The 25,934-nt window shown below is 54.0% G+C and overlaps 1 protein-coding gene and 1 long non-coding RNA gene across 2 annotated transcripts; one reads left to right on the plus strand and one right to left on the minus strand.

Annotated features, from left to right (window-relative positions):
• Nucleotides 1-1,947: 1,947 nt before the first annotated feature.
• Nucleotides 1,948-13,073, plus strand: AP2S1 (adaptor related protein complex 2 subunit sigma 1). Its single transcript, XM_023245338.2, has 5 exons — nucleotides 1,948-2,106; nucleotides 6,241-6,390; nucleotides 12,002-12,115; nucleotides 12,469-12,528; nucleotides 12,711-13,073. The coding sequence occupies exons 1-5, from the start codon at nucleotides 2,104-2,106 to the stop codon at nucleotides 12,810-12,812; spliced, it is 429 nt and encodes a 142-aa protein (XP_023101106.1). The 5' UTR covers nucleotides 1,948-2,103; the 3' UTR covers nucleotides 12,813-13,073.
• On the minus strand, nucleotides 4,697-6,230 carry LOC123382303. Its single transcript, XR_006590500.1, has 2 exons — nucleotides 5,967-6,230; nucleotides 4,697-4,821 (listed from the first exon to the last, which is right to left on the minus strand). It is a non-coding gene; the product is annotated as an uncharacterized LOC123382303 (long non-coding RNA).
• Nucleotides 13,074-25,934: the final 12,861 nt, after the last annotated feature.

Genomic DNA, 25,934 nt, shown 5'->3' on the forward strand with positions numbered 1-25,934 from the left:
GGTCTCCCCACTGATTCTATAAGAAATGAAACTTGGGGCACCAGGGTGGCTCAATTGGTTGAGCGCCAGACTCTTGATTTTGGCTCAGGTCCTGATCTCATGGTTAGTGGGATCGAGTCCCTTGGGGCTCCATGAGAAGAGCATGGAGACTACTTGGGATTCTCTCTCACACCCTCTCTTTCTCAGTCCCCCTCCACTGCTCTCTCCCCCTCTCTCTCTCTGGAATAAATAAATAAACATTAAAACAAAACAAAACAAAAAAGAAACCTAGAGGGGCACCTGGCCGGCTCAGTTGGTGGAACATGCGATGCTTGATCTTGGGGTTATGAGTTCGAGCCACAGGGTGGGTTTGGAGATTACTTAAAAATAAAATCTTAGGGGTGCCTGGGTGTCTCAGTCGGTTAAGCGTCTGGCTTCCGCTCAGGTCACGATCTCACGGCTCCTGAGTTTGAGCCCCACATGGGGCTCTGTGCTGACAGCTCAGAGCCTGGAGCCTGCTTTGGATTCTGTGTCTCCCTCTCTCTCTAATGCACCCCTGCTTGTAATCTGTCTCTCAAAAATGAATAAATGTTAAAAAAAAAATCAGGGGCGCCTGGGTGGCTCAGTCAGTTAAGCGGCCGACTTTGGCTCAGGTCACGATCTCACCGTCCGTGAGTTCAAGTCCCGTGTTGGGCTCTGTGCTGACAGCTCAGAGCCTGGAGCCTGTTTCGGATTCTGTGTCTCCCTCTCTCTGACCCTCCCCCGTTCATGCTCTGTCTCTCTCTGTCTCAAAAATAAATAAACGTTAAAAAAAAACATTAAAAAAAAATCAAACCTAGGGGCACCTGGGTGGCTCAGTGGTCATGATCTTGCAGTTGGTGCATTCAAGCCCCACATCGGGCCATGCACTATACAGTGTGGAACCTGCTTGGGATTCTCTCTCTCTCTCTCTCTCTCTCTCTCTCTCTCTCTCTGCCCTTCCCCCCTTTCCCTCTCTCTTTCTGTCAAAGTAAATAAGTAAACTTAAAAAAAAAATCAAACCTAGAGAATTTCGGTGATGGGAGAAGAGGACCTTTGTAGGCAGGCAGGGTCTTCTACACAGGTCTGTGGAAGTGGTGTTTAAGGTAAAGGAAGAAAAGGAGCCAGCCTCAGGATGAATGCGGAAAGGCCTATGGGCAATAGCAAAGTACAGAGGAAAAGTTGCTGAGTTAGGAAAACATTTGGCCTATTTGAGATAACTGAAAGGAGACAACTGTACCTCTGGATAGGAAGTAAGAAGGTCCTATTATCCTGTGGACGTTAACAATGAGCATTCGTGATGTCAGCTAGTATTTATTGAGCACTTACTATGTATCAAACACTGTGATAAGCGCTTCGGAAACTTATGGAAGATGTAAAACAACCCCGCCGAGGTGACCTCTTGATTACTCCTGTTTACACATGAAGAAATTGAGCTAAGAGGTGAAGTTGTTGTCCCCAAGTCACACATCTAGTTAATGCAATGGCCGAATTTGCACACAGTCCTCTCAAAATCATTCTCTTAAACCACTGTCAATCTCCCACAGGGAACCGCAATATATTTCAAAAAAAGCACTGGGTGAGCGCGGTCAGAGTCACATTTCGAGTTCCCACAGCGCAGTTTATTCTCCTTCTTCTCCTTCTTCTTCTTTTTTTTTTCTGCCCCCAGACCCACAGATCAATTTCTTACTTAAAACTATTTCCAGCATGCCCTTCTCGCCTTGGGAGGATAGGGATGGAGGGAGGACTACCAGAACTACATTTCCCAGAATGCAACTCCCCCTTGCGGGCTGTCACGCAATTGTAGTCCTCGGAAGGGACCATCACCCGCAACTCCCAGCATGCATTCGGGGTCTGTACCGTGGGGTGGGAAAAGGACAGTCGCGCAGCATGTTGGGAAGGGGGACCAGCCCTTTTCCCAGGCTTGCAGCCTGGCCGGGGGAAGGCATTCTTGAGACTACGGTTCCCAGTGGGCTGTGCGCGAGAAGGCGGGCGCGTTCTTCTGCCGGAAGTCCGCTCTAGCCCTGGGACCCCGGACTGCTGCGGGAGCCGGAGCTGCCAAGTAGCCGCGGGACCGGGGCCGCTGGGGTCCGGACGGGGGTCGCCATGGTAACGGGGGCGCGCCCACCTTGGGGACGGGCGCGGGGTGGGTCCGCGTGCAGGTGTTTGAGGCTCGCTTGGGTGCTGACAAGCGTCCCCTGCCGCGGTGCGATGGTTTGGGCCGGGCGCGGGCTCTCGGGATTGGGGCCGATTGGAGGCCCGGGAAGGGGGCAACTGGGTGGTGATTCTCGGCGCGGAAGCGCCCCGGGGGTCTCGAAGCTAGAGGACATTGGCGACCGAGTGCCAAGGGGGAGAGGGCTGTGCGGGAGACATTGGAGATGGCGGGGGCGGGGGATTGAAATGCGGAGGCGATTCGTGAAGCGGGACCTGGGAGGTGGGGAGAAGGAATGGGAGGTGGGGAGGGGGCGACCCAAGAGGAGGGATCTCTGGGAGTGTGGCAGGATAATTGGAGAAGAATGGAAACCTCTGGGACTGCTTCAGAAGGGGTCTTTAGAAGGCGGAAACTGACACTGAAGGAAGAGAGGGGCTGTTGAAACGGGAGGAGTACTGCTGACGAGAGAGAGGGAGAAAGAGAATGAGAGAATCTCAAGGGGAAGAGCCTGGGCGCTGGAGACGGGAAGTAGGCTGCTGTAGGGAATGGGGTCAGGGGAAGTGTGTTGCAAAGCAGGAGAAGGCTTGGAGGTAGGGAGTGGGTATTAGAAACGGTTGGGGGGCAATGGAACAGGTCTTTCCAAGAAGAGGGGTCTTGGGTAGGGATAGACGTGCAAGTGTGAGAGATGTGAATGGAGTTTTTGGAGCAAGGACTGGGCATTGGATTTGGCTCCCCTCCCCCAGGATGGGTCTTTGGGCAGGGAGGTGGAAAACCAGATCAATGGAGGTGGGTGTCGGAACGAGGGAGTCTCCCCCATAAACAGGGTCCTTGGAGGCAACACGGACCTTTGGAACAGGGGAGGAGGCCTTGGCGTCCGAGAAGGGATGTCCCCAGTAAAAGGCCTCCTGAGGCCTAAAAGAGGGGATTGATCGACACCCAGAAATTGGAAGTCAAAACGGAAGAGCTCCAGGGGATGGGGGCTCCGAGACAGGGAAGGTTGGGGGGGCATCCAGAGGGAACATCAGAGGGGTGAGGGTGCAGGAGGGAAGGGACCTCTTAGGGCAGATTCCCAGAGGTGGAGAGATTGTAATACAGAAGAGGTGTGTGAGGGAATTTGGGGGTGAGCGGCAGGATTCTCCCTCAGCTCTTTTAGCTCTTCTCCCCCATATACCCTCTGTATCTCTGGCTCTGCCCACAGGTTGTGGCTGCCTAGTGAGCCTCCCCCCAGCCAGGCCCAGGCCCTTTCCCTTTGTACCCAGGACCCCTGGCCTGCTAGGAAGTGGTTTTCCCTGGCTCAGCAGATGGGGTTCTTGGAAGGAGAGTGTAATATCCTGTTCCTGTCTGTCTTGATTGGTTGGGGGAAGGGGGACTATTGGAGAGTGAGGCTTAGGAAAGAGAGTGGACTCCCATGAACGGATAGAGGCTCCCGGAGAGTCAGCCAGGGTAAAGGGGTCCAGAGCAAAGCCTTTCGACTCCCAGGTGTGCTTTGTGGCTGTGAGACTTCTTTCTCTGAGCCTCAGTTCCTTCATCTATAAATGGGTATACGCATGCCTGTCTCAAACAGAACCGGGCCTAAAGGCGGGCTTCCTAGCTGGGTGAAGTTGGGCCTTGGTTTTCTTTTCTTTTCTTACTATTTTTTAGCTATTTATTTGGGGCGCCTGGGTAGGCTCAGTCGGTTAAGCATCCGACCTCAGCTCAGGTCATGATCTCAAAGTCCGTGGGTTCAAGCACTGCGTCGGGCTCTGTGCTGACAGCTCTGGAGCCTGGAGCCTGCTTCTGATTCTGTGTTTCCCTCTCTCTGCCTCTTCCCCGCTGTCACTCTGTGTGTTTAAATAAACATTTAAAAATTTTTAAAAATGTTTATTTATTTATTTTGAGAGACAGAGTGCGAGCAGGGGAGGGGCTGAGAGAGAGGAAGAGAGAGAGAACCCCAAGCAGGCTCGACGCTCAGCGCGGAGCCCGACATGGGGCTCTGTTCCACGACCCCGGGATCCTGACCCAAGCTGAAATCAAGAGTCGGACCCATAACCGACTGAGCCACCCAGGCGCCCCGGGCCTTGGTTTTCTTAAAGTCAAATGATGGTGAATTACAATATCACTAAGAACTAATACTTGTGTAACATTTAGTATGTTCCAGCCACTGTGCTGGGCCCCTGACATTTCTTAACCCTTGCGACTATCTTATGAGGGAGGTGCTCTCATTATGTCCATTATACAGAAGGAGAAACTGAGGCCCAGAGAGGCCAAGTTACTTGCCCATGGACACACAGCCGGGAGTGCCAGGATTCGTTCAGGCTCTAGAGTCTGTGTTCTTAGCCACTAGGACAAATGCCTCTCAGCCATGATCACTAATCGTTATCGAGGGCTGTACATATAACAGGTACTGTACTAAGCACTTCTGGCATTAACTTGTTCACGTTTTCATAGTAGCCCTATGAGGGTTGACCTGGCTTTTCAGAATCACAAGAACGAATTTCCTAGCCCTCGCTGATGGTAATCAGAACCGACACAGCGCATAATCCTAACCAGGCACGGTGCTGGTCTAGATACTTTTCATACAGTTTACTTCCCATCGCACTTTATGAGGCCCTTTCCAGGTGGATAAACTGAGGCACCAAGGAGTTCCATGACTTGAGAAGTGGCAGATGCTTTGGAAAACAGTTCAGCAGTTCCTGAAAAAGTGAGACGCAGCATTAACACAAGATCCAGCGGTTCCCCCCCCTAGGTATATACCCTAGAGAAATGAAAACATCACGTGCACATAAGAGCTTGCATGCAAGTGGTCATAGCGGCCTTATTCGTAACCATCCAAAAGTGGAAATAACCCAAATGCCCATCAACTGATGGGTGGGTCAGCAAAACGAGGTATATCCATGCGGTGGAATGCGATTCAGCCATAAAAAGAAATGAAGCCTGGGGGCGCCTGGGTGGCTCAGTCGGTTAAGCGTCTGATTTCAGCTCAGGTCATGATCTCACGGTCGTTGGGTTCTGCGTTGACAGCTCAGAGCCTGGAGCCTGCTTCGGATTCTGCGTCTCCCCCTCTCTCGACCCTCCCCAGCTCATGCTCTGTCTCTCCCTCTCAAAAATAAACATTAAAAAAAAATTTTTTTTGAAAAGAAAAGAAGTGAAGCCTGGGCACACACCTCCACGTGGGTGCGCTTTGAAAACATTGCCAAGGGACAGAAGGCAAACCAAGGGCCACATAGTTTCTGATTCTATTCACACGAAATGTCCACAACAGGAAAATCTATAGAGATAGAAAGGTTCTTATTTGCCAGTGGCCGGAGGGAGGGGAAGTGTCTGCTACACGGGTGGGGGTTTCTTTCTGGGGTGATGAAAATATTCTGGAATTAGAGACTAGTGATTTTTGCCCAATCATATGAATGCACTAAAAACCACTTGAACTATATACATCTTGAATGCGTGAATTTTAGGTGGCGCGGTCGGTTAAGGTTCTGACTCTATGATCTCTAGCTGGTGAGATCCAGCCTAGTGTCAGGCCCCACGCTGACAGCGCAGAACCTGCTTGGGATTCCCTCTCTCTTCTCTGCACATGTGTGCGCTCTGTCTCTCTCTCTCTCTCTCTCTCTCTCTCTCTCTCTCTCAAAAGAAAGAAACATATCTTTTAAGTGGGTGAAATTTAAGAAATTGGTAAGGAAAAAGAAAATAAAAGAGTTGGGGTCTCCCGGATTCGGACCACACAAGTCTGAAACTCAAAACATTTCCCGAGCGTATGCTATGTGTCGGCTTCTGAATTAAGCTTATAAACCTCTATCCCACCGAACACTGACAAGATGGATCTTTTTAGGAAACTTACTTTGCCGGTGGGGAGTCTGAGGCTGAGGGGGCGGATCCTTTGTCCAAGGTCAAACAGACAAAGATAGCGGAGCCTGGGCCTCAGGGCCAGGGAGTGGGAAAAGTCACTCCCTTGGGGTGTTGGGACCACCGGGCTCCGGGGAGCAGTTGGGACCCCAGAGGGCAGGCGGCAGGAGGCGTGGCCCGTGGGGATGGGCGGGGCTTCGGGGCGGGGCATCCTGGACCAGCCCTCTCTCCCCGCCACGCTCACTTCCGCTTTCTCCTGCTGTCCCCAGATCCGCTTCATCCTCATCCAGAACCGGGCGGGCAAGACGCGCCTGGCCAAGTGGTACATGCAGTTCGATGACGACGAGAAACAGAAGCTGATCGAGGAGGTGCACGCCGTGGTCACTGTCCGAGATGCCAAACACACCAACTTTGTGGAGGTGATGCTCCCCCGCCCCCCCCATGCCTGCTTCCCTCCACCCGTCCTTCCTGCCCAGCCTCCTGCCCGACGCCTACAGGCAGGAACCCCTCGGGCCCTCTTTTCCTTCCCGCGTTCATTCCCTCAACACACTTTGAGCTGGCGATCTTCCTTCTTTGCAAAGAACTTTTCATTGTGGGAAAAAAAAAAACAATTTTAAGATTTTAGTTTTAAGTCATCCCTACACCCAACGTGGGGCTCGAACCCACAACCCCGAGACCAAGAGTCACACGCTGTACCAGGCGCCAGGGTCCCCACGTTGTGAAGATTTTCGAACATACAGATTAATACAGTGAGAAGGAAGTTGATTGAAGATTCATACACCCACTATCCAGATTTCATCTGTATTAATATTTCACCCTTTGGCTCTACCTTTTCTTTTGGCTGAAGGATTTTTTTTTTCTCGTGCCTTTTTAAAACTTCCTATAAAGGGGCGCCTGGGGTGGCCCAGATGGTTAAACGTCCGACTTTGGCTCAGGTCATGATCTCAGAGGTCCTGGGTTCGAGCCCCGCGTGGGGCTCTGTGCTGACAGCTCAGAGCCTGGAGCCTGCTTCAGATTCTGTATCTCCCTCTCTCTCTGCCTGTCCCCCATTCGTGCTCGCTTGCTCTCTCTCTCTCTTTCTCAAAGGTAAATAAACATTAAAAAGAAACTTATTTTAAAAAATTACTATAAAAATGAGGGCGCCCCGGTACCTGGCTGGTTCAGTCGGTGGAGCACGTGACTCTTGATCTCAGGGTTGTGAGTTTAGCCCCACATTGGGTGTAGAGATTGCTTAAAAATAAAATCTTAAAAATGAAATAAAACTCTAGAAAAACACACACACACAAGTAGAGACTAAGGTAGCAAACTATCCCTTGCTGTAGTGTTTGAAATTAAGTTACAGAGATGATGACTTTTCCCTCCTAATTATCTCAGAAAATAAAGATGCTTCCTTACATTACCGCAATATCATTAGCCGACCTGATGAAAGTAATCATACTCCCTTATTTACTCTAATACCCAATCAATAGTTAAATGTCCCCCAGATTGTCGTAGCTGATTATTCAGAGCCAGTCAAGGATCTTGTATGGCTGTTTGTTGCTATGTCTCAGGTTCGTTCGTTCGTTCATTCATTCATTCATTCGTTCATTTTAAGTAATCTCCATACCCAACAGGGGGCTTGAACTCATGACCCTGAGATCGAGAGTTGCAGGCTATACTGCCTGAACCAGCCCGGTGTCTTTAAATCAGGAAGGCTGTGTCTTTAATTCCCACGGCATCAGCCAAGCTGTAAGTTCAACACATTTAATGGGGGCCTACTGTATGCCGGGCTCTGTTCCTTACTATTATTATTATTACGTTTATGTTTATTATTTTTGAGATAGAGCAGGGGAGAGGCTGAGAGAGGGGGAGACAGAGGCACTGAAGCGGGCTCTGCGCTGACACCAGAGAGCCCAACGCGGGGCTCGAACTCACGAACGAACTGTGAGATCATGACCTGAGCCGAAGTCGGACGCTTAACCAACCGAGCCGCCCAGGCACCCCCGCCGGGCACTGTTCTGGGTGCGGGAACTGAAAGATCCAAGTCCCTGCCCTGAGGGCACTGATGTTCTGGTCAGAGGGAGCCTGGTGACAAAGGTAGAGCCTGGCGGGTGGTGATAGGTGCCGGGGAGCAAAAGCGTCATCTGTGGGAGGTGAAGTGCTGGCGTGTGTACGGCGGGGGTCGGAATGCAGGTGTCAGGGATTTAAGGAGGAAGTCTGGAAATGGTAACACTGGAGCCAAGACCTGAAGGGGCTGAAGAAGTGGCAGGAGATGATATCTGAGAGGGAGGGAGCCCTCCCAACCCAGGGAGTAGCGAGTAGGGAGTGGCGAGCAAAGGCCCTGAGGCGGGAACCTAGTGGGGCATTCCTGGGATAGCAAGAAGGCTAGCGGGTCTGAGGTGCTGTAAGGCAGGGAGGAGGGCCGATGAGGTCAAAGAGATAACAGGGACAGATCACCTGGGGCCTCGTAGGCCTCATAAGACTTGAGCTCTTACGAGTGCGGTGGCTGCTCCGGGAGGGTTTTGAGCAGAGGAGGGAGGTGGGCCAGCTCAGGAAAGAGCAGGTTGAGGGTGAAGGCCAGGAGTGAGGTGTCTGTTCACACCCCAGCGGAGAATCCAGGACGGAGTGATGAACCGGAGTTTGGGCAGGGTGTGGTGATCTGGAAGGTTCTGCACACTGCGGGCAAGGAAGGCCGAGGGACTTAGCGGGGTTGGGGGTGGAGTGACGATCGACAGAAGGGAGCAAAGGAGAGAAGAGAGGCCATATGTAGAGGCGGGAGGTGAGGAGGCAGAGGAAAGCCAGGAGATTCGGGGTTCCCAGCAGCCTAGAGAAAAGGGTTTCCAGGAGGAGGACGGGATGGGGGGCCTTGCGGGGAGCGGGGCGACGGGGCGAGAGCCGGTGCAGCAGGTGCAGGATGGCAGGAGGGGGAGGATGCCCCGTCCCCCGCTGCCAGCATAGTGGGCCTCCTGCTCGGAGTGCTGAGGGACCAGGAGCAGGTCGGTGAGGCCAGCTGGGCAGGAGAGAAGGTCACAAGGGGCCCTGATGCGCAGATCTTCGGTTCCTCCCGATGCAGGCCATTCATTCATTCATTCATTTGTTCCCTTGTGCGTTTATTTCCCAGTTTATTTCCCACTCTCTCCCGCGACCACCCAGAGAGGGCAGGGCTGGGACGGAACAGCTGGGTGGGAGGAGGGCGCCTGACTCAGCCTGAGGGTCAGGGAGGGGTTCCCAGGGGAGGGAATGCAGTGGGGAATAAGAGAGAATTGGTGGGGCGCCTGGGTGGCTCAGTCGGTTAAGCGTCCGACTTCAGCTCAGGTCACGATCTCACGGTCCATGAGTTCCAGCCCCGGTCCGTGAGTTCCAGCCCCGCGTGGGGCTCTGGGCTGATGGCCCAGAGCCTGGAGTCTGCTTCCGATTCTGTGTCTCCCTCTCTCTCTGCCCCTCCCTCGTTCATGCTGTGTCTCTCTCTGTCTCAAAAATAAATAAAAGTTAAAAAAAAAATTTTTTTTTTTTAAAAAGAGAATTGGTCCCTCCCCCAACGAAGTGGGAAGGATCCGGGGTAGGAGACAATAGATACTGTCTCTCTCAGGAGACTGAGATCAGGGCAGGCTTCCCGGAGGAGGGGACTTGTGAGAGGAAAACCTAAGAATGAGTACCCAACGAGAAGGCCCAGGCCACCCAAACTTTCTTCCTCTCGTTTGTTCATGAATGCCTATTCCTTAGCACCTATATTAGATTCCTTTTGCTGTGGTAACAAATCACTTTTTTCTTCTGGTTTATTTATTTATTTTGAGAGAGAGAGAGAGAGAGCGCGAGCACGCACACAAGTGAGGGAGGGTAGGTGAGAAGGAGAGACAGAATCCCAAGCAGGCTCCACACCACCAGTCCGATGTGCGGCTCGAACTCGCTGACTGTGAGATCATGAGACCTGAGCCGAGATCAAGAGTTGGGACACTTAACCGACTGAGCCACCCAGGCGCCCCTGTGGTAACAAATTACTAAACTTAGTGGCTCCAAACAACACAGATTCATTGTCTCAACAGTTCTTGAGGTCGGGCGTCCACAATGGGTCAGCAGGGGCTGAGTTCCCTCTGCGGGCTCCGGGCTCCGGGGAGAGTCTGTTTCCTTGCCTTTCCCCCACTTCTGGAGGTGGCCCGCGTTCCTCCGCACGGGGGGGCCGCTTCTCCAGTTTCAAAGGCGGCAGCATAGCCTCTTGAACTCTCTCTCCCACCCACACTCTCCCGTCGTCTTCTTTCCCTTATAAGGATCCTTGTGGAATTGCTCTGGGCCCCGTCGGGATAATCCCAGATCTCCCCGTCTCAAGATCCTTAGCCCACCTGCACAATCTCTTTTGCCACGTAAGGTCACCTATTCACGGATTCCAGGGATTAGGGCTTGGCCTTCTTCCCGTGCAGGGTGGTGCTGGGGACACGGCGGTGACAGCCCCAGCTCAGTCCAGTGAGGAGACAGACCTGCCCCCAGACAGTGACGCCTGGAGTGGTCAGGGTGGGGATGGGGGCCCCGTGGGGGGGGGGGCAGTTCAGAGGGGGCCTGCCCCAGCCTGCGGGAAGAGACTCATCTGAGAGTATATAGCAGGAGAAGGCGTGAAGGTGTGGGGGGCCGGATCCCTGAGAGAGAGAGAGAGCACACAAGGTGCCCGTGGGGAGGGGCAGAGGGAGAGGGAGAGAGAGAATTCCGAGCAGGCGCTCAGTGCAGAGCCTGACTTGGGGCTCGATCCCAGGACCCTGAGATCATGACCCGAGCCGAAATCAAGAGTCGACGCTCAACTGAGTGAGCCACCCAGCTTCCCCGAGAAGCCTCCAAATTTAAAACTGAGGCATAGGAACAAGCCGGGAGGGTGATAGTGGGAGACGGAGAGCTTTAAGAAAAAACAGAATGCTGGGCGCCTGGGTGGCTCAATCGGTGAAGCATCCGACTCTTGATTTCTGTTCAGGTCATGATGTCAGGGTCCTGAGATTGAGCCCCACGCCTGCTTGGGATTCTTCCTCGCTCCCTGCCCCTCCCCGGCTCTCGCACACTCTCTCTCTCTCTCAAAGTAAACAAAGAAACTTAAAAAAAAAAGGAAAGGAAACATACTCAAAGTATAGAAATTAACAGAAGGATGAGCCCCGGGGGAGGAAAAAAAGAGGCATAAAAATCAGGGACTAATGTTTTGTAGTTTCCACCAGGTGGCGACAAAACATTCTAACACCAGACCCAGAGCTGGGATTTTTCAGATATTGGCCAAAGACCTTGTGCTTAGCAAACCCTGATGCCTATTTGTATCTATATCTATCTCTCTCTTTTTATTTTTTTTTAATTTTTTTAATGTTTTATTTATTTTTGAGACAGAGAGAGACAGAGCATGAACAGGGGAGGGGCAGAGAGAGGGAGACACAGAATCTGAAACAGGCTCCAGGCTCTGAGCTGTCAGCCCCAGAGCCTGACGTGGGGCTCGAACTCACGGACCGCGAGATCATGACCTGAGCCGAAGTCGGAGGCTTAACCGACCAAGCCACCCAGGCACCCCTCTCTCTTTTTTTAAAACAAATTTTATTTACTTTGAGAGAGAGAGAGAGAGAGCACGCGCACTATGCCAAAGGGGGAGAGGTAGAGAGGAGGAGAAGGAGAATCCCAGGAAGGCTCTGTCCTGTCCGTGCAAAGCCCAATGCGGGGCTCAAACCCACGCACCACGAGATCATGACCTGAGTCGAAGTCGGATGCTTAACCGAGCCCCCCAGGTGCCCCTGTATCTATCTCTTTATCTACTTTCCCAGTGCAGACCTCAGTGCAGGCGCCCCCTCCTCCAGGAAGCCCTCCTGGATCCCCAGGCTGGGGATGACCGTGGATGAACCTCTGTGGGTTTGGGAGCCCCGCGAGGGGAGGGCCAGGCCTGTCTCTGTCACCACTGTGTCCCCAGCACAGGGCCAGACTCAGAGCAGGGCCTCAGGGACTGTGCATGGGATAAAGGACCGAATTTTTTGGCTCCGCTCTGCCCAGCACGTTGGGTCCTGGGCACAGCTGGGCGCTGACAGGCTCTCTGCCCTGCAGTTCCGGAACTTCAAGATCATTTACCGACGCTACGCTGGCCTCTACTTCTGCATCTGCGTGGACGTCAATGACAACAACCTGGCCTACCTGGAAGCCATCCACAACTTTGTGGAGGTGCAGGGGCAGGCGGGGGGTGGGGGGGGGCGGGGGGGCGGGTAGGGGCGCTGTGGCCCTCGGCCCGACTCCCCGGAACCACCCCTGGTCTCCCCTCGGGATGCCCAGACTGGGTGGGGGGGGGCCTCCCTCAGCCCCTCCCTGCCCGTACAGTTTCCTCTTTCTCCCTCTGCCTGTCTGTCTGTCTGTCTGTCTTGTCTGCCGTCTTTCGCTCTCCGATCATCCCTGCCCTTGACTTTCTGCCTCTGACCGTCTTTGTCACCGCGTCTTTCCTCCTCCCTGCCTCCCCCTTCCTCAGTTTCTCTGCGTGTCTCTCCCTGCCCGGCCCTTACCATCTCTGCCTCCTCCCCCAGGTCTTAAACGAGTATTTCCACAACGTCTGTGAGCTGGACCTGGTGTTCAATTTCTACAAGGTGGGCTTCTGGTCAGGAGGAGGGAGGAGGGCGGGCCGCCCGGTGCCTCTGCCCCTGTCCGTTTCCTGGCTCTCTGTCATCAGGGGTTCGGACCAGCACCTGTTGGGGGGTGGGGAGGCCTCCCTCACACCGGGGTCTCCCCCCACCCCGCCACCCTGCCCCATCGACCTCCCTCCGCTCAGGTTTACACGGTCGTGGACGAGATGTTCCTGGCCGGCGAGATCCGCGAGACCAGCCAGACGAAGGTGCTGAAGCAGCTGCTGATGCTCCAGTCCCTGGAGTGAGGGCGCAGGCCCCCCACCCGCCCCGGTCCCCCGGCTCCCTGCTCGCCCCCTTGCCAGGCCCGGGCCACCCCGGTGCCCTCCCTCAGCCGCCTGGGAGGAAGGCCCCTGCTGGGCCCGGGCCACCAGGAAGGAGACTGCACCCCACCGCCTCCGGGCCCAGCCGTGGGTGGAGGCCACCTCGCGCCTTCCGGGTAACCGTGCCCTTGTCGTGTGACGCTGTGAGTGCACGCGTGGAGCTCCCAATAAACCCATGGTCCCGCCCGGCCTGTGTCTCTGAGCCCTCGCCTGTTCGCCCTAGAAGCCGCAGGCACCGAGGGACGCCCCGCCATCCGTCGTCGGTCGGTCGGTCGACTAACACCCGTCGGCCTGAGTGAGGCGGGTGCACCGGGTGCATTCCCGCCCGCCCGACCTGGAGGGGCGAGGGATTTAGACACTGAGCACTTGCTACTAAAATAGTAATACTCCTGCCAACATCTAACAGCACCAGGCATCACCTTCCCTAATCCTCACAAGGTCATGAGGAAGGGACTGTTAGTATCCCCGCTTTCCAGGTGAGATCACTGAGGCTCGGGAAGGTCAAAAGACTTGCCCACAGTTCCATAGCTAGTGTGGCTAAGCTGGGTTTGTTCTGAGCCCTGGCAGGTGGCTCCAGAATCTTTTTTTTTTTTTTAATGTTTATTTTTGAGAAAGAGTGAGCGAGCGGGGAAAGGGCAGAGAGGGAGACAGAGGATCCAAAGCAGGCTCTGTGCTGAGAGCAGAGAGCCAGATGTGGGGCTCGAACTCATGAACCGCAAAATCATGACCTGAGCCGAAGTCTGACGCCTGACCATCTGAGCGGCCCAGGCATCCTGGTTGATAAGAGTTTTGTTTTGCTTTTCTTTCTTTTTTTTTTTTTTTTTAACATTTATTTATTTTTGAGACAGAGAGAGACAGAGCATGAGCAGAGGAGGCTCAGAGAGAGAGGGAGACACAGAATCCGAAATAGGTCCCAGGCTCTGAGCTGTCAGCCCAGAGCCCGACGCGGGGCTCGAACTCACCGACCGCGAGGTCAGGACCTGAGCCGAAGTCGGACGCCCAACCGACTGAGCCACCCAGGCGCCCCTGGTTTTGTCTTTTAAGTTTATTTATTTACTTGAGAGAGACAGAGACCGCGTGAGTAGGGGAGGGGCAGAGAGAGAGAGACTCCCAAGCAGGCTCCACACCGTCAGCACGGAGCCCGATGCGGGGCTGGAACCGTGAGATCACGACGGGAGCCCAAACCAAGAGTCGGATGCGCACCCAGCCAGCTGTCACCCAGGCGCCCCGGCGGTCGCTAATAGATTTTATCTCGCAGGGTTTGCTTGAGGGTGAAGTCAATCCTGAGAAAGTTGAGGGGGTGCGTGACATTAGGAAGCAAACGCTCACTGCACGGACCTGAAGTGCCCGCTGCGGGCCGGGCCCTGTCATAGACACCAGAGACGTCTGCGGGAGCGGACAATGAGCAGCCGGCCCGCAGGGGCGACTTTATAGATACAATCGTTACAACAGCGTGTTAGTTTCTCGCTGCTGCCGTAACGACTTTCCACGAACTCGGTGGCTTCAAACAATGGGGATTGGCGACTGACCACCGGAGGAGGGGTGAGGGTGGAGCGGAGGAGGGGTGAGGGTGGAGCGTGTGCAGCTGTCGAGGGGGTGGGAGGTGAGGCCCTCCCCGGGATGGGGAAAGAGCGGGTGGGAGGAATATGCTGAGGTTCTCCGGACATGGCGAGCGTGTGAGTTTCCTGCAGCCGCTGCAACCTACGACCACAAAGCAAGGTGGCGGGAAAGGAGAAATCAAGCCCCTCCCAGTTCTGGGGGCCAGAAGTCTGAAATCGAGGTGTCAGCAGGGCCCTGCTCTCCCCGCCCCCCCCCCCCACCGCCCCCGACACCCCAGGGTGGGGGGATCCTTCCTTGCCTTTTTCAGTTTCCCGTGGCTCCTGACATCCCCTGGGCGGGGACCACGTCCCTCCAGTCTCGGCCTCCATCGTCACGCCTGCACCTTCTCCTTTCCTTTCTCTTACAGGGACACTGGTCACCGGATTTAGGGTCCTCCAGGAATTATCCTATCTGATAATATCTATTATATATATCTAATATATCATATGTTATCTATATGATCTTGGGGAGCCTGGGTGGCTCAGTCACTTGGGCATCTCGATTCTGGCTCAGGTCCTGAGTTCGCAGTTCCCGGGATTTGTGCTCCGCTGACAGTGCGGAGCCTGCTTGGGATTCTCTCTCTCTCTCTCTCTCTCCCTCTGTCTTTGCCCCTCCCCTGCTCATTCTCTCTCTCTCTCTCTCTCTCTCTCTCTCTCTCTCTCTCTCTGTCAATAAATAAACATGAAAAAGGGGATAATTTACATGATCTCATCTCAGGATCTTTTAACATAATGACATCGGCAAAGACCCTTTTTCTGAATAAGGTCATGTTCACAGGCTCCAGGACGCGGCATATCTGGGGAGGCGGGGTGGGGGACCATCCATCACTAGAGTGGGTTTGAGATACCTTGGGTCATCCAGGAAAGGTGACCAGGAGGCCTTTGAACACGCGGACTCTAAGGCTCAGAGAGGGAAGGATGTAGGGAGCGTTCCCTACTTTGTGCATTCAACACCTGTTTCTTGGGCACCTACTATGTGCCAGTCACTGTTTAGCCCTGGGCGGATACCACAGCGAGCAAGACAGGTCACCTGAAGGCGATGGGGCAATGCATACATAAGCAAGTCCGTATCCGCTATGTCACAAAGTGAGGAGTGCAGCGGAGGCAAATAAAACAGGGAGAGGAGGCAGAGAAACGTGGCAGATGCCATTTCTGTTCAAGGTGATGGTCCGGAAAGCCTCTCCGGAGGAGGTGACGCTGGAGCTGAGAGTGCGAGAGGGGAGGGAGTGAACCATGGGAGATTTTAGGGGACGACTGTCCCAAGCAGCGGGAACAGCCGGTGCAAAGGCCCTGGGGCAGAACACGCAAGGAAGCCAGCATGGCGGGAACAGCGTGGGCAGAGGGGAGAGTGGAGGTGATGTGTTCAGAAGATAGAGGGATTGTGGGACGGGAAGGGGACGGCAGATTGCAGCGAGTTGCACCAGTTGTGGTGAGGACACTGGGTTGAGTTGAGAGCCACAGGAAGGATCGTTTGTTGGTGGTGGTTGGGAGGGCTTGGGGGGAAGGTGGTGACGGCTTTGTTGAGCTCGACCTCGCACTGCATGCAACTCCCCCACTTAAAACGTACAATTCAGAAGCTTTCAGGGTATTCGCAGGGGTGAGTTACATCACCACGATCACTGTTATTACCGAATTTATTATTATTTTTAATGTTTTATTTATTTTTGAGAGGAGGGACGGGGGGGGGGGGGAGACAGGAGATCTGAAGCGGGGTCTGGGCTGACAGCAGAGAGCCCGACGCGGGGCTCGAACTCACAACCTGTGAGATCACGACCCGAGCCGAGATGGGACACGCAACCCACTGAGCCAGCCAGGCGCTTCCAACGTGTGAAAATCCTCATCACCCCCCAAAAGACACCCGTGCCCTCAATTGCTGGCACCCCGCAGTCCAGCCACCACCTTCCCCCAGACCTGCTCACCCACCAACCTTCTTTCGGTCTCTGTGACTCTGCCCGTTCTGGACGTTTCATAGAAACGGAGTCCTACCATCCGCGCTGCTCGCGAATGCTGAGCCAGGGAGGGAACGGAGAACCGCTAGCTGGGATTTCAGGGAGCCGAGAGGCCAGTGAGGTGACTGCAAGAGTCTGGGCGACAGAGGCCGCTGGCAGGGGCCAGGGCGGGGGGGGGGGGCACCGCGACCGAAGTAAAGGGGGGGGGGGGCGACACCGGATTCCGGACACGTTTTGAAGGCGGAGAGAGGACTTGCTGACAGCGTGAGGTCAGCTGGGAGAGAAATCAAGGATCCCTCCCGATTTTGCAGCCCCGGGCGTCGGGGTCGCTGGGGCCTCCTTTTCTAGGAGTGCGAAGCCAGCGGGAGGAACACGTCTAGCTGGTGCGCTCGAGTGCCCACTCGAGCGGTGCTTGGTGGGGCTGCGGCTCAGGAGAGAGGACGTTTGGAAGTTGCTAGAATGCTGCAGGTATGGACAGCCACGAGGTCGCCGAGGTCGCCACGGTGGGGGGGCGGGGGAGGGAGAAAGAGGAAGAGGAGAGATCAGAGGGTAACAGAGAGGCTGACAGGCCAGTGCGTAGGAAGGAAAGCCACCCAGCGCAGCGTCATCCAATCAAGGGGACCAGGGGGCTCAGGAGGAGACAGTACCTGTGCCTTCCGTGCCGTTCAGATCACTGCACGATGGCCCTGTCGGGATGGCTCGCTTAGAAATACCTAATGTGGGGGCGCCTGGGTGGCGCAGTCGGTTAAGCGTCCGACTTCAGCCAGGTCACGATCTCGCGGTCCGGGAGTTCGAGCCCCGCGTCGGGCTCTGGGCTGATGGCTCGGAGCCTGGAGCCTGTTTCCGATTCTGTGTCTCCCTCTCTCTCTGCCCCTCCCCCGTTCATGCTCTGTCTCTCTCTGTCCCAAAAATAAATAAAAACGTTGAAAAAAAAAATTAAAAAAAAAAAAAGAAATACCTAATGTGGAGGAGGGGGGCGCGGCGCCTGGAGGGCTCAGTCAGTGAAGCCTCCGACTTGGTTTGAGCTCAGGTTATGATCTCAGGGTTCGTGAGTTCGAGCCCCACATCGGGCTCCGCCCTGGCCGTGCAGAGCCTGCCTGCTTGGGATTCTCTCTCTCTCCTTCTCTCTCTGCCCCTCCTGTGCTGTCTCTCTCTCTCTCTCTCTCTCTCTCTCTCAAAATAAATAAATAAACTTTTTGTAAAAAAAAAAAAAAAGGTGAATTTTAGGATATGTGAATATACCTCAATTTAAAAAAAATTTTTTTTTAACATTTATTTTTGAGACAGAGAGAGACAGAGCATGAATGGGGGGAGGGCCAGAGAGAGAGGGAGACACAGAATCTCAAGCAGGCTCCAGGCTCTGAGCTGTCGGCACAGAGCCTGATGCGGGGCTCGAACTCACGGACCGTGAAATCGTGACCTGAGCGAAGTCGGACGCTCAACCAACTGAGCCACCCAGGCGCCCCTATACCTCAATTTTTAAAAGAAAGAAAGTGAAACAAAGAAAAGGTGCTGAGTGGTCACATCAGAGAAGGGCAGAGAATCGGCCGCTGGATTTGGTAAAGTGGGGTCAGCGGGGACCAGAGCAGGGCTGGTGAAGCCCGATCCCTGGACCAATCAGAGCGGCTTCTGGAGAGCCCAGGAAAGAACAGGACAAAAGCCCCTAGAAACCCCTGGGAGGAAGCGTTGCTCTAAAAGAAAACAGTGGCTGGGGAGGGATGTGAGATCAGGGAGATGGGGACTTTTTTTTTTTAATGTTTATGTATTTATTTTTGAGAGACAGAGAGCACAAGCAGCATAGGGGCAGAGAGAGAGAGAGGGAGACGCAGAATCCGAAGCAGGCTCCAGGCTCTGAGCTGTCAGCCCAGAGCCCGACGCGGGGCTCGAACCCACGTACTGAGAGATCGTGACCTGAGGCGAAGTCTAATGCTTAAGCGACTGAGCCGCCCAGGTGCCCCAGGACTGGTGTCCTTCAAGAAGGGGAAATTTGGCCCCAGGGACAGACGGGCTCCGAAGAAAGACAAGTGAGGACACGGGAAGAAGACGGACACCCACAAGCCAAGGAGAAAGGCCTAGAACGGATTCTTGCTCCCAGCCCTCAGAAGGAACCAATCCGGCAACGCTTCTGACCTCCTGTACCACGGGACAATACACTTCTGCCGTTTAAGCCACCCGGTCTGTGGGCCTTTCTTTTTTTTTTTTCAACGTTTATTTATTTTTGGGACAGAGAGAGACAGAGCATGAACGGGGGAGGGGCAGAGAGAGAGGGAGACACAGAATCGGAAACAGGCTCCAGGCTCCGAGCCATCAGCCCAGAGCCCGACGCGGGGCTCGAACTCACAGACCGCGAGATCGTGACCTGGCTGAAGTCGGACGCTTAACCGACTGCGCCACCCAGGCGCCGTGTGGGCCTTTCTTAAAACAGCCCCGGGAAGCTAATCCATGTGGGAAAACAAAGCTACAAGCAAAGGTAAGAACCTTTTGAGCAGGAAGGAATACGAGGGCTTGCCTAACCAGAAATCAAGTTCATCATTATTTAGCCTCAGCCACCAAGAGACCAGGGTATTTGCGTAAGATTAGGCAAGCAGATTACCAAAAAAAGAACAGACGGCTCAGAAACAGACCCACACATTCATGGAGATTTCATAAGAGACAGAAGGTCGCCTTTCAGATCACGGAGGAAGGATGTGGGTTATCCACATGGGGCTGTCTAGAAAAGACTGCATTGAAAGTAAAAAACCTTTGGACATCAAAAGACACTGTAAACAAAATGAAAAGATGTGCCGCAAGTTGTGGATGATAGTTGCAATCCATGTACCTGACAGAGGGATTCGTGTCCATAATATATAAAGAGCCCTTGAGTAATCAATAAGAACAAGACAGGGGCGCCTGGGTGGCTCAGTGGGTTCAGCATCCGACTTCGGCTCAGGTCGGTGGGTTCGAGCCCCACATCGGGCTCTGGGCTGACGGCTCGGGGCCCGGAGCCTGCTTCGGATTCCGCGTCTCCCTCTCTCTCTGCCCCTCCCCGGCTTGCACTCTGTCTCTGCCTCTGTCTCTCTCTCTCTCTCAAAAATAAATACACATTAAAAAGTTTAAAAAAAAAAAAAAAGAACAAGACAAAACTGAATGAATAACCGTGCAAAAGAGGGAGGGGAAAACAGCCCCGGAAGTTCTGGAAGATGAGGAGAGGAGGCAGGTTATGAGATGGGAGATCTCTACCTCACGCCGTATACCAAACATCTGCGATGTAACCTATCTGTAGTTATCAGCCCCCTGGGTGAAGAGGGGCCTGGCAGAAGGGGGCGGGAGCTTCATCGACCTGGCTGAGAGTGAATTCAAGGTAAAGACCGGAGAAATTCTTTCTTTCCGGCCTGGGCGAGGGAGAGGCCGGCCCAGGCCAGAGGGAAACGGGAGGTGGAAGACAAGGGTGGCTCTGTGCCCAGCACTTGCCTGAGTCTTGTCAAGGGTGGCCAGGGTCAGCCGTGCCTTTCCTTCCCCTGTGACGCCCGCCCATGGCCGACCACATCCTCTCTAAACGCCCTAGCGCATGTCAGGCACTTCCGGTGTGCAGTTCATGCCCAGTGGCTTGAGTCGCCTACTTTCTCGGGCGGCACAGACATCCTTCCAGACACGCGGGCTGGAAACTTTGAAGGGCCTCATGACTCACCTCTGCATCGCACGGCCCACATCCCAGCCAGCAGGAAGTCCCGTGGGTTTGACCTTCAGAATGTATCCGAAGCCTGACCCCCCACAGCCACCACCCCGGTCCCAGAGCCGTCGTCCCTCACCTTAGCCATGGCGGTCACCTTAACCGGGGCAGAAGGTTCCTTACGCGACGGCAGAACCCTTTCGCAGGAAGTGCACGATGTCACTCGCTTCTCTGAATCCCTTCTGCGGGGCGCTTGGGTGGCTCAGTTGGTTGAGCATCCGACTCTAGCTCGGTTCGTGAGTTCAAGCCCCTCGTCGGGCTTTGTGCTGACCGCGTGGAGCCTGCTTTGGATTCTCTGCCTCCCTCTCTCTCTTGCAAAAAAGAAAAACAACGAAAAAAAAATCCCATAGGAATCCCTCCTGTGGCTCTTGCCTCACTCAGAAGGACCTAACGACACCACTGTCCCCTCTTTTGCCTCATTCCCCATCCTCTCTGCCCCTTGCACACTCTGTTCCATGCACACTGGCCTCTTTTGCCCCTTTGCTGTTCCTTGAGCTTATCAGACACAGTCCTGCCTCAGGGCCTTTGCACTTACTCTCTCTGCCTGGGACACAGTTCTCCCAGATATTTGTGTGGCTCCTTCTCTCACCTCGTTCAGGTCTCTACTCTAATGTCACCTCCCCCTGCCTGGCCTTCCTGACCTCACCACAGAAAATAGTTATCCTTGGGGCGCCTGGCTGGCTCACTCAGGAGAGCACGCGACTCTTGATCTCAGGGTTACGAGCTGGAGCCCCACGTTGGGCACAGAGATTACTTAAAAACAGAATCTAGGGGCGCCTGGGTGGCGCAGTCAGTTAAGCGTCCAACTTCAGCCAGGTCACGATCTCGCGGTCCGGGAGTTCGAGCCCGCGTCAGGCTCTGGGCTGATGGCTCAGAGCCTGGAGCCTGTTTCCAATTCTGTGTCTCCCTCTCTCTCTGCCCCTCCCCCGTTCATGCTCTGTCTCTCTCTGTCCCAAAAATAAATAAACGTTGAAAAACAAAACAAAACAAAACAAAACAAAAAAACAGAATCTTAGGGGCGCCTGGGTGGCTCAGTCGGTTGAGTGTCTGACTTCGGCTCAGGTCACGATCTTGTGGTCTGTGAGTTCGAGCCCCGCGTCGGGCTCTGTGCTGACAGCTCAGAGCCTGGAGCCTGCTTCGGGTTCTGTGTTCTCGCTCTCTCTCTGTCCCTCCCCTGCTCCTGCTCTGTCTCTCTCTCTCTCAAAAATAAACATAAAAAAATGTTTTTAATAAAAAAAATCTTAAAAACACACTCAATAATGATGCGTAGAAAACGCTCAAGGAATATTAAATAAGTGAACGAACAAATGAGTCCTCTCCCCAGCCCCAAAAGGTAGGGGAGAGGACTATCCCATTTCACAGGTGAGGAGACTGAGGCCCAGAGAGGCAAAGTCACCTGCTGGAGGCCACCCAGTTCCCATCTGTTGAGTTCTTGCTGCAAGGAAGGCTCGGCGCTCGGCCCCCAACTTGAAGGTTCTCTGACGGGGTCTGATTGTCCCCTGCTGGGCAGGTGAGGGCCAAGTCACTTAGCTGGCGCACAGACCCGGGGAGCGGCAGACCCGGGATTCGAGCCTGTCTGGGGTCGGGGCCATCGTTTCCCCTGTGGCTGCCCGCGAGCCGGTGTGAGAGGCCGAGCGAGATAACTCGACACCCTGATTCCATTTGTTGTTGTTTCGAACGTTTGCTTTTCATCCTCAACGTACGGGTTAACCCTGTGTTCTCATACCCCACGCAGGGCCCTGGACTTATTTGGAAGCCAATCCCAGATGTCACCTCAAGCGGCCACACGTCCCTTGGTACCCAGGCAGCCTTGGTGTCGCCGAATCTTCAAACATTGAAAACCACGACATGACAGGGGTGCCCGGGGGGGGGGGGGGGCTCAGTCGGTTGAGCGTCTGACTCTTGATTTTGACTCAGGTCGTGATCCCACGGTTCGTGAGATCGAGCCCCCCTCCGGGCGGACAGCTCGGAGCCTGGAGCCTGCTTGAGATTCTCTGCCTCCCTCTCTGCCCCTCCCCTGCTTGTCCCCTCTCTCTTTGAGAGTGGGCTTGGTTGATCCCATTACACTGAGTGCACAAAGCCACACACATCACGGAGTTGCCTGGGTGGCTCAGTCGGTTAAGTATCTGACTTCGGCTCAGGTCACGATCTCACGGTCCATGAGTCCGAGCTTCGCGTCGGGCTCTGTGCCGACAGCTCGGAGCCTGGAGCCTGCTTCCGATGCTGTGTCTCCCTGTCTCTCTGTCCCTCCCCCACTCGGGCTCTGTCTCTCTCTCTCAAAAATAAACAAACATAAAAAAGTTTTTTAATAAAAAAAAAAAAGCCAGACACAGAAGACCAACGTACGATCCATTGACGTGAAATCTGCAGAAACAGCAAATCTGCAAAGACAGAAAATAGACTGGTGGTTTACCAGGGGCTGGGAGGGATGGAGAGATTGGGGAGCGATGGCTAAGGGGTATGGTGGGTTTTTTTTTTTTTTAATTTTTTAATGTTTATTTATTTTTGAAAGAGAAAGAGAGAGAGACAGAGCGCGTGGGGGAGGGGCAGAGAGAGAGGGAGACACAGCATCCGAAGCGGGCTCCAGGCTCCGAGCTGTCAGCACAGAGCCCGACGCGGGGCTCGAACCCACGACCTGGAGAACAGATTAGTGGTCACCAGGGGTTCCGAAGGAGGTCAGAGCAGAGAAAACGGGGGTGGCCACACCAGGACAATGCGGGGTGGGTGAGGGAGACATTGTGATGGAATGCTCTGTATTCTGACCCGGTCAGTGTCAGGACATCCCGCTTGGGATACCGGACAGTCGGTCCTTGTTATTTGTAGATTCCATACTTGCGAATGCAAGTACGGAAACCCCCAAAGTCCATACCGGCGGCACTTTCCGGGTCATTCCCAGACATGCACAGAATGGAAACAAATAAGTCAATAAATAAAAAACTCCAGTGGCCCAACACACATTCCCAGCTGAAGTTGAACGGGGCTACAGGTCTGCCTTCCCCTTGCAGCTCCCACGCTGCAAACAAGCATCCTTTTCACGGTCTATTTAAGTGCCACATTTTTTACAGTTTTGTGCTTTCTGTTCGTGGTTTTCCCGTTTAAAACAGCCCCCAAGAGTCCGTGCTGTCCAGGGTCCCCTCGCGCCAGAAGGCTGGGATATGCCTCAGGGAGAAAACGTGGACGACGTTTACGTGCGTTAAGAAGAACTTCCCTCAGGTGTGAGTCACAGAGCTGTTGGCCTGAGTTCAAGGCCAAGGAATCCACAAGGGATATTATGTAAGGTGTTTTCAAACAGAAACGCACAGAAAACAAAGTTACATATTAATGGTTTCGTGAACATGTTGTAACCAGAAGCTGGCCAGGGCCTAACTGTATGCAGCCCCCGCTCCCGCCCCGCCCCCTCCCCCCCCACCCCCCCCACCCCACCCCGCCAACCACCGTGATTCAGTATTCGCTAACTCAGCATTTGCGGCAACTTGACATAGCATGACTGCCGCGAATGAAGAGAATCAACTGTACTATAGTTGTTTTTTTTTTTTTTTTACATTTATTCACCTTTGAGAGAGAGAGAGAGCACACACGTGAGTGGGGGGGAGGGGGCAGAGGGAGAGGGGGACACAGGATCCAAAGCAGGGCTCCAAGCTGTCAGCACAGAGCCGGAGGCGGGGCTCGAACTCACAGAAGGCGAGATCATGGCCTGAGCCAGTCGGACGCTTAACTGACTGAGCCGCCCAGGCGCCCTCTCTGCGTTGTTTTTTAAAACTGCAACGTGAATCTGGGGCGCCTGGGTGGCTCGGTCGGTTAAGCCTCCGACTTTGGCTCAGGTCATGATCTCGAGGTCCGTGGGTTCGAGCCCCGCGTCGGGCTCTGTGCTGACAGCTCAGAGCCTGCAGCCTGTTTCGGATTCTGTGTCTCCCTCCCTCTCTGCCCCTCCCCTGCTTGCCCAAGCTCTCTTGCTCTCAAAAATAAACAAACATTAAAAATTAAAAAAAAATTGTTAAATAAACAACAATAAAATAACGCGCTGTCCTGGAATCCTGAAAACAGCCTTTGTTATCACTAGACCACACACATACACACACACTGTGATTTTGGAGATTTATTCATTCTTTCAACAAACACTTCCTTTTTTAAAAAAAAAAAATTAATGTTTATTTTTGAGAGAGAGAAAGACAGAGCATGCGCAGGGGAGGGCCAGAGAGAGAGGGAGACACAGGATCAGAAGCGGAATCCAGGCTCCGAGCCGTCAGCACCGAGCCCGACGCGGGGCTCGAACCCACGGACCGCGAGATCATGACCTGAGCCGAAGTCGGACGCTTCACCTAAGACTGAGACCCCCAGGCGCCCCTGAGATATGTATCGGTTGGTTCAGTTTCCTGCTCCGAAAATTATCTGTTCAAGTCCTTCGTCCGTGTTTCTCGGCCCCTCCCCCGCTCATGCTCTGTCTCTCTCAAGATAAATAAATACACTTGAAACGAAAAATAAATCAGTAGATGGAACCATCAGGAATGAACCTGGCCAAGCAACGTGATCTTTTCGAACCTTGGTTTGCCCATGTGTCAAGCAGGGTCGAAGAGGTGGGAGGCATTGCACGAGCCCGCGCCCCGAATTGCTTTTAGGGCCGCGCGGGGCACATCGTCAGCCCCGAATAAATCTCAGCCACGAGTCACGGTAAGAGTTCAATCGCTACAGAAGTTCTTGTGACTGAGATTTGGCTTCCTCCCTTCTGCCTTCGCTGTCTGTCACCCTGCCTAATGTCCCCATTGCATTTGCTGCTGCTGTTACCCTCACTTACTCTGTGAAGTGCATTGGCTCCTTGAAACCTGGTCCTGATCTGAGCTTCCCCCCCATCCCCCCTGCCAGAATCCTTCCTCTTCCCAGAATGCCCCTCCCACAATTCCAGGGGTCTGCTCAAATGTCATCTTGTCGTCCAGGACTTCCCTAAACACCCCATTTCAAATTCCAAACTTTGGGGCCGCCTGGGTGGCTCAGTGGGTTAAGCGTCCGACTTCGGCTCAGATTGCGATCTCTCGGTCCGTGAGTTCGAGCCCCGCGTCGGGCTCTGGGCTGATGGCTCAGAGCTCAGAGCCTGGAGCCTGCTTCGGATTCCGTGTCTCCCCCTCTCTCCCCCTCCCCCACTCACGCTCTGTCTCTCAAGAATAAACATTAAAAACTTAATAAAAAAAAAAAGTAAAAAGGGTAAAATTCAGTGTCATTCAACGCATTCACAATGCTGTGCAACCATCCCCACTATCTGTCGGTCCAATTTTCCCAGCTCCGTGATCGCCAGTGATTTCCGTGTAATCGGGCTTCATCATCGCAATTAGACTCTGGAAAATGACTCTGGAGCGTGGCCTAATAAGAACTTGGCAGATGCTTCCCTCGTCGGCATTGTTAACGCTCTGGAGCTCTCGAAAGCCTCCGCCAGGACGTTCACACCAGCCTGATGGAGGCGGGGAAAGATGGAGGGCGAATAATGTTCCATTGTGTGGACCTACGACATTTGGGTTATCTACTCATTCGTCGGTGGACTCGAGTTGTTTCCTAGATGGCTCAGACTCCTACGTCTCCTCCCTTTCTGCCCACTCTCAGGGGGGACGTTGCTTTCTACATCACTGAGAGAAGAGAACCCACCAGAGGAAAACCTTCCCAGACTCCTCCCCACCCATCTACCTCTTGCCTCCTCCCACTACTCGGTGTAGCAGTTATCGACTGCTGCGTAACAAAAAATCCCTCTGTGATATTCATGGATTCTGTAGGTCAGGAATTTGAGCGAGGCACAGCGAGGACAGCG

Source organism: Felis catus, chromosome E2 (genome assembly GCF_018350175.1).
Source record: "Felis catus isolate Fca126 chromosome E2, F.catus_Fca126_mat1.0, whole genome shotgun sequence".
NCBI classification, from domain to species: domain Eukaryota; kingdom Metazoa; phylum Chordata; class Mammalia; order Carnivora; family Felidae; genus Felis; species Felis catus.

Excerpts from the sequence above, each read along its gene's own strand:
- AP2S1 (XM_023245338.2), top strand. Across the intron at positions 6,391-12,001 it reads AACACACCAACTTTGTGGAG|TTCCGGAACTTCAAGATCAT; the intron begins GTGATGCTCCCC and ends TCTGCCCTGCAG. Across the intron at positions 12,116-12,468 it reads CCATCCACAACTTTGTGGAG|GTCTTAAACGAGTATTTCCA; the intron begins GTGCAGGGGCAG and ends CTCCTCCCCCAG.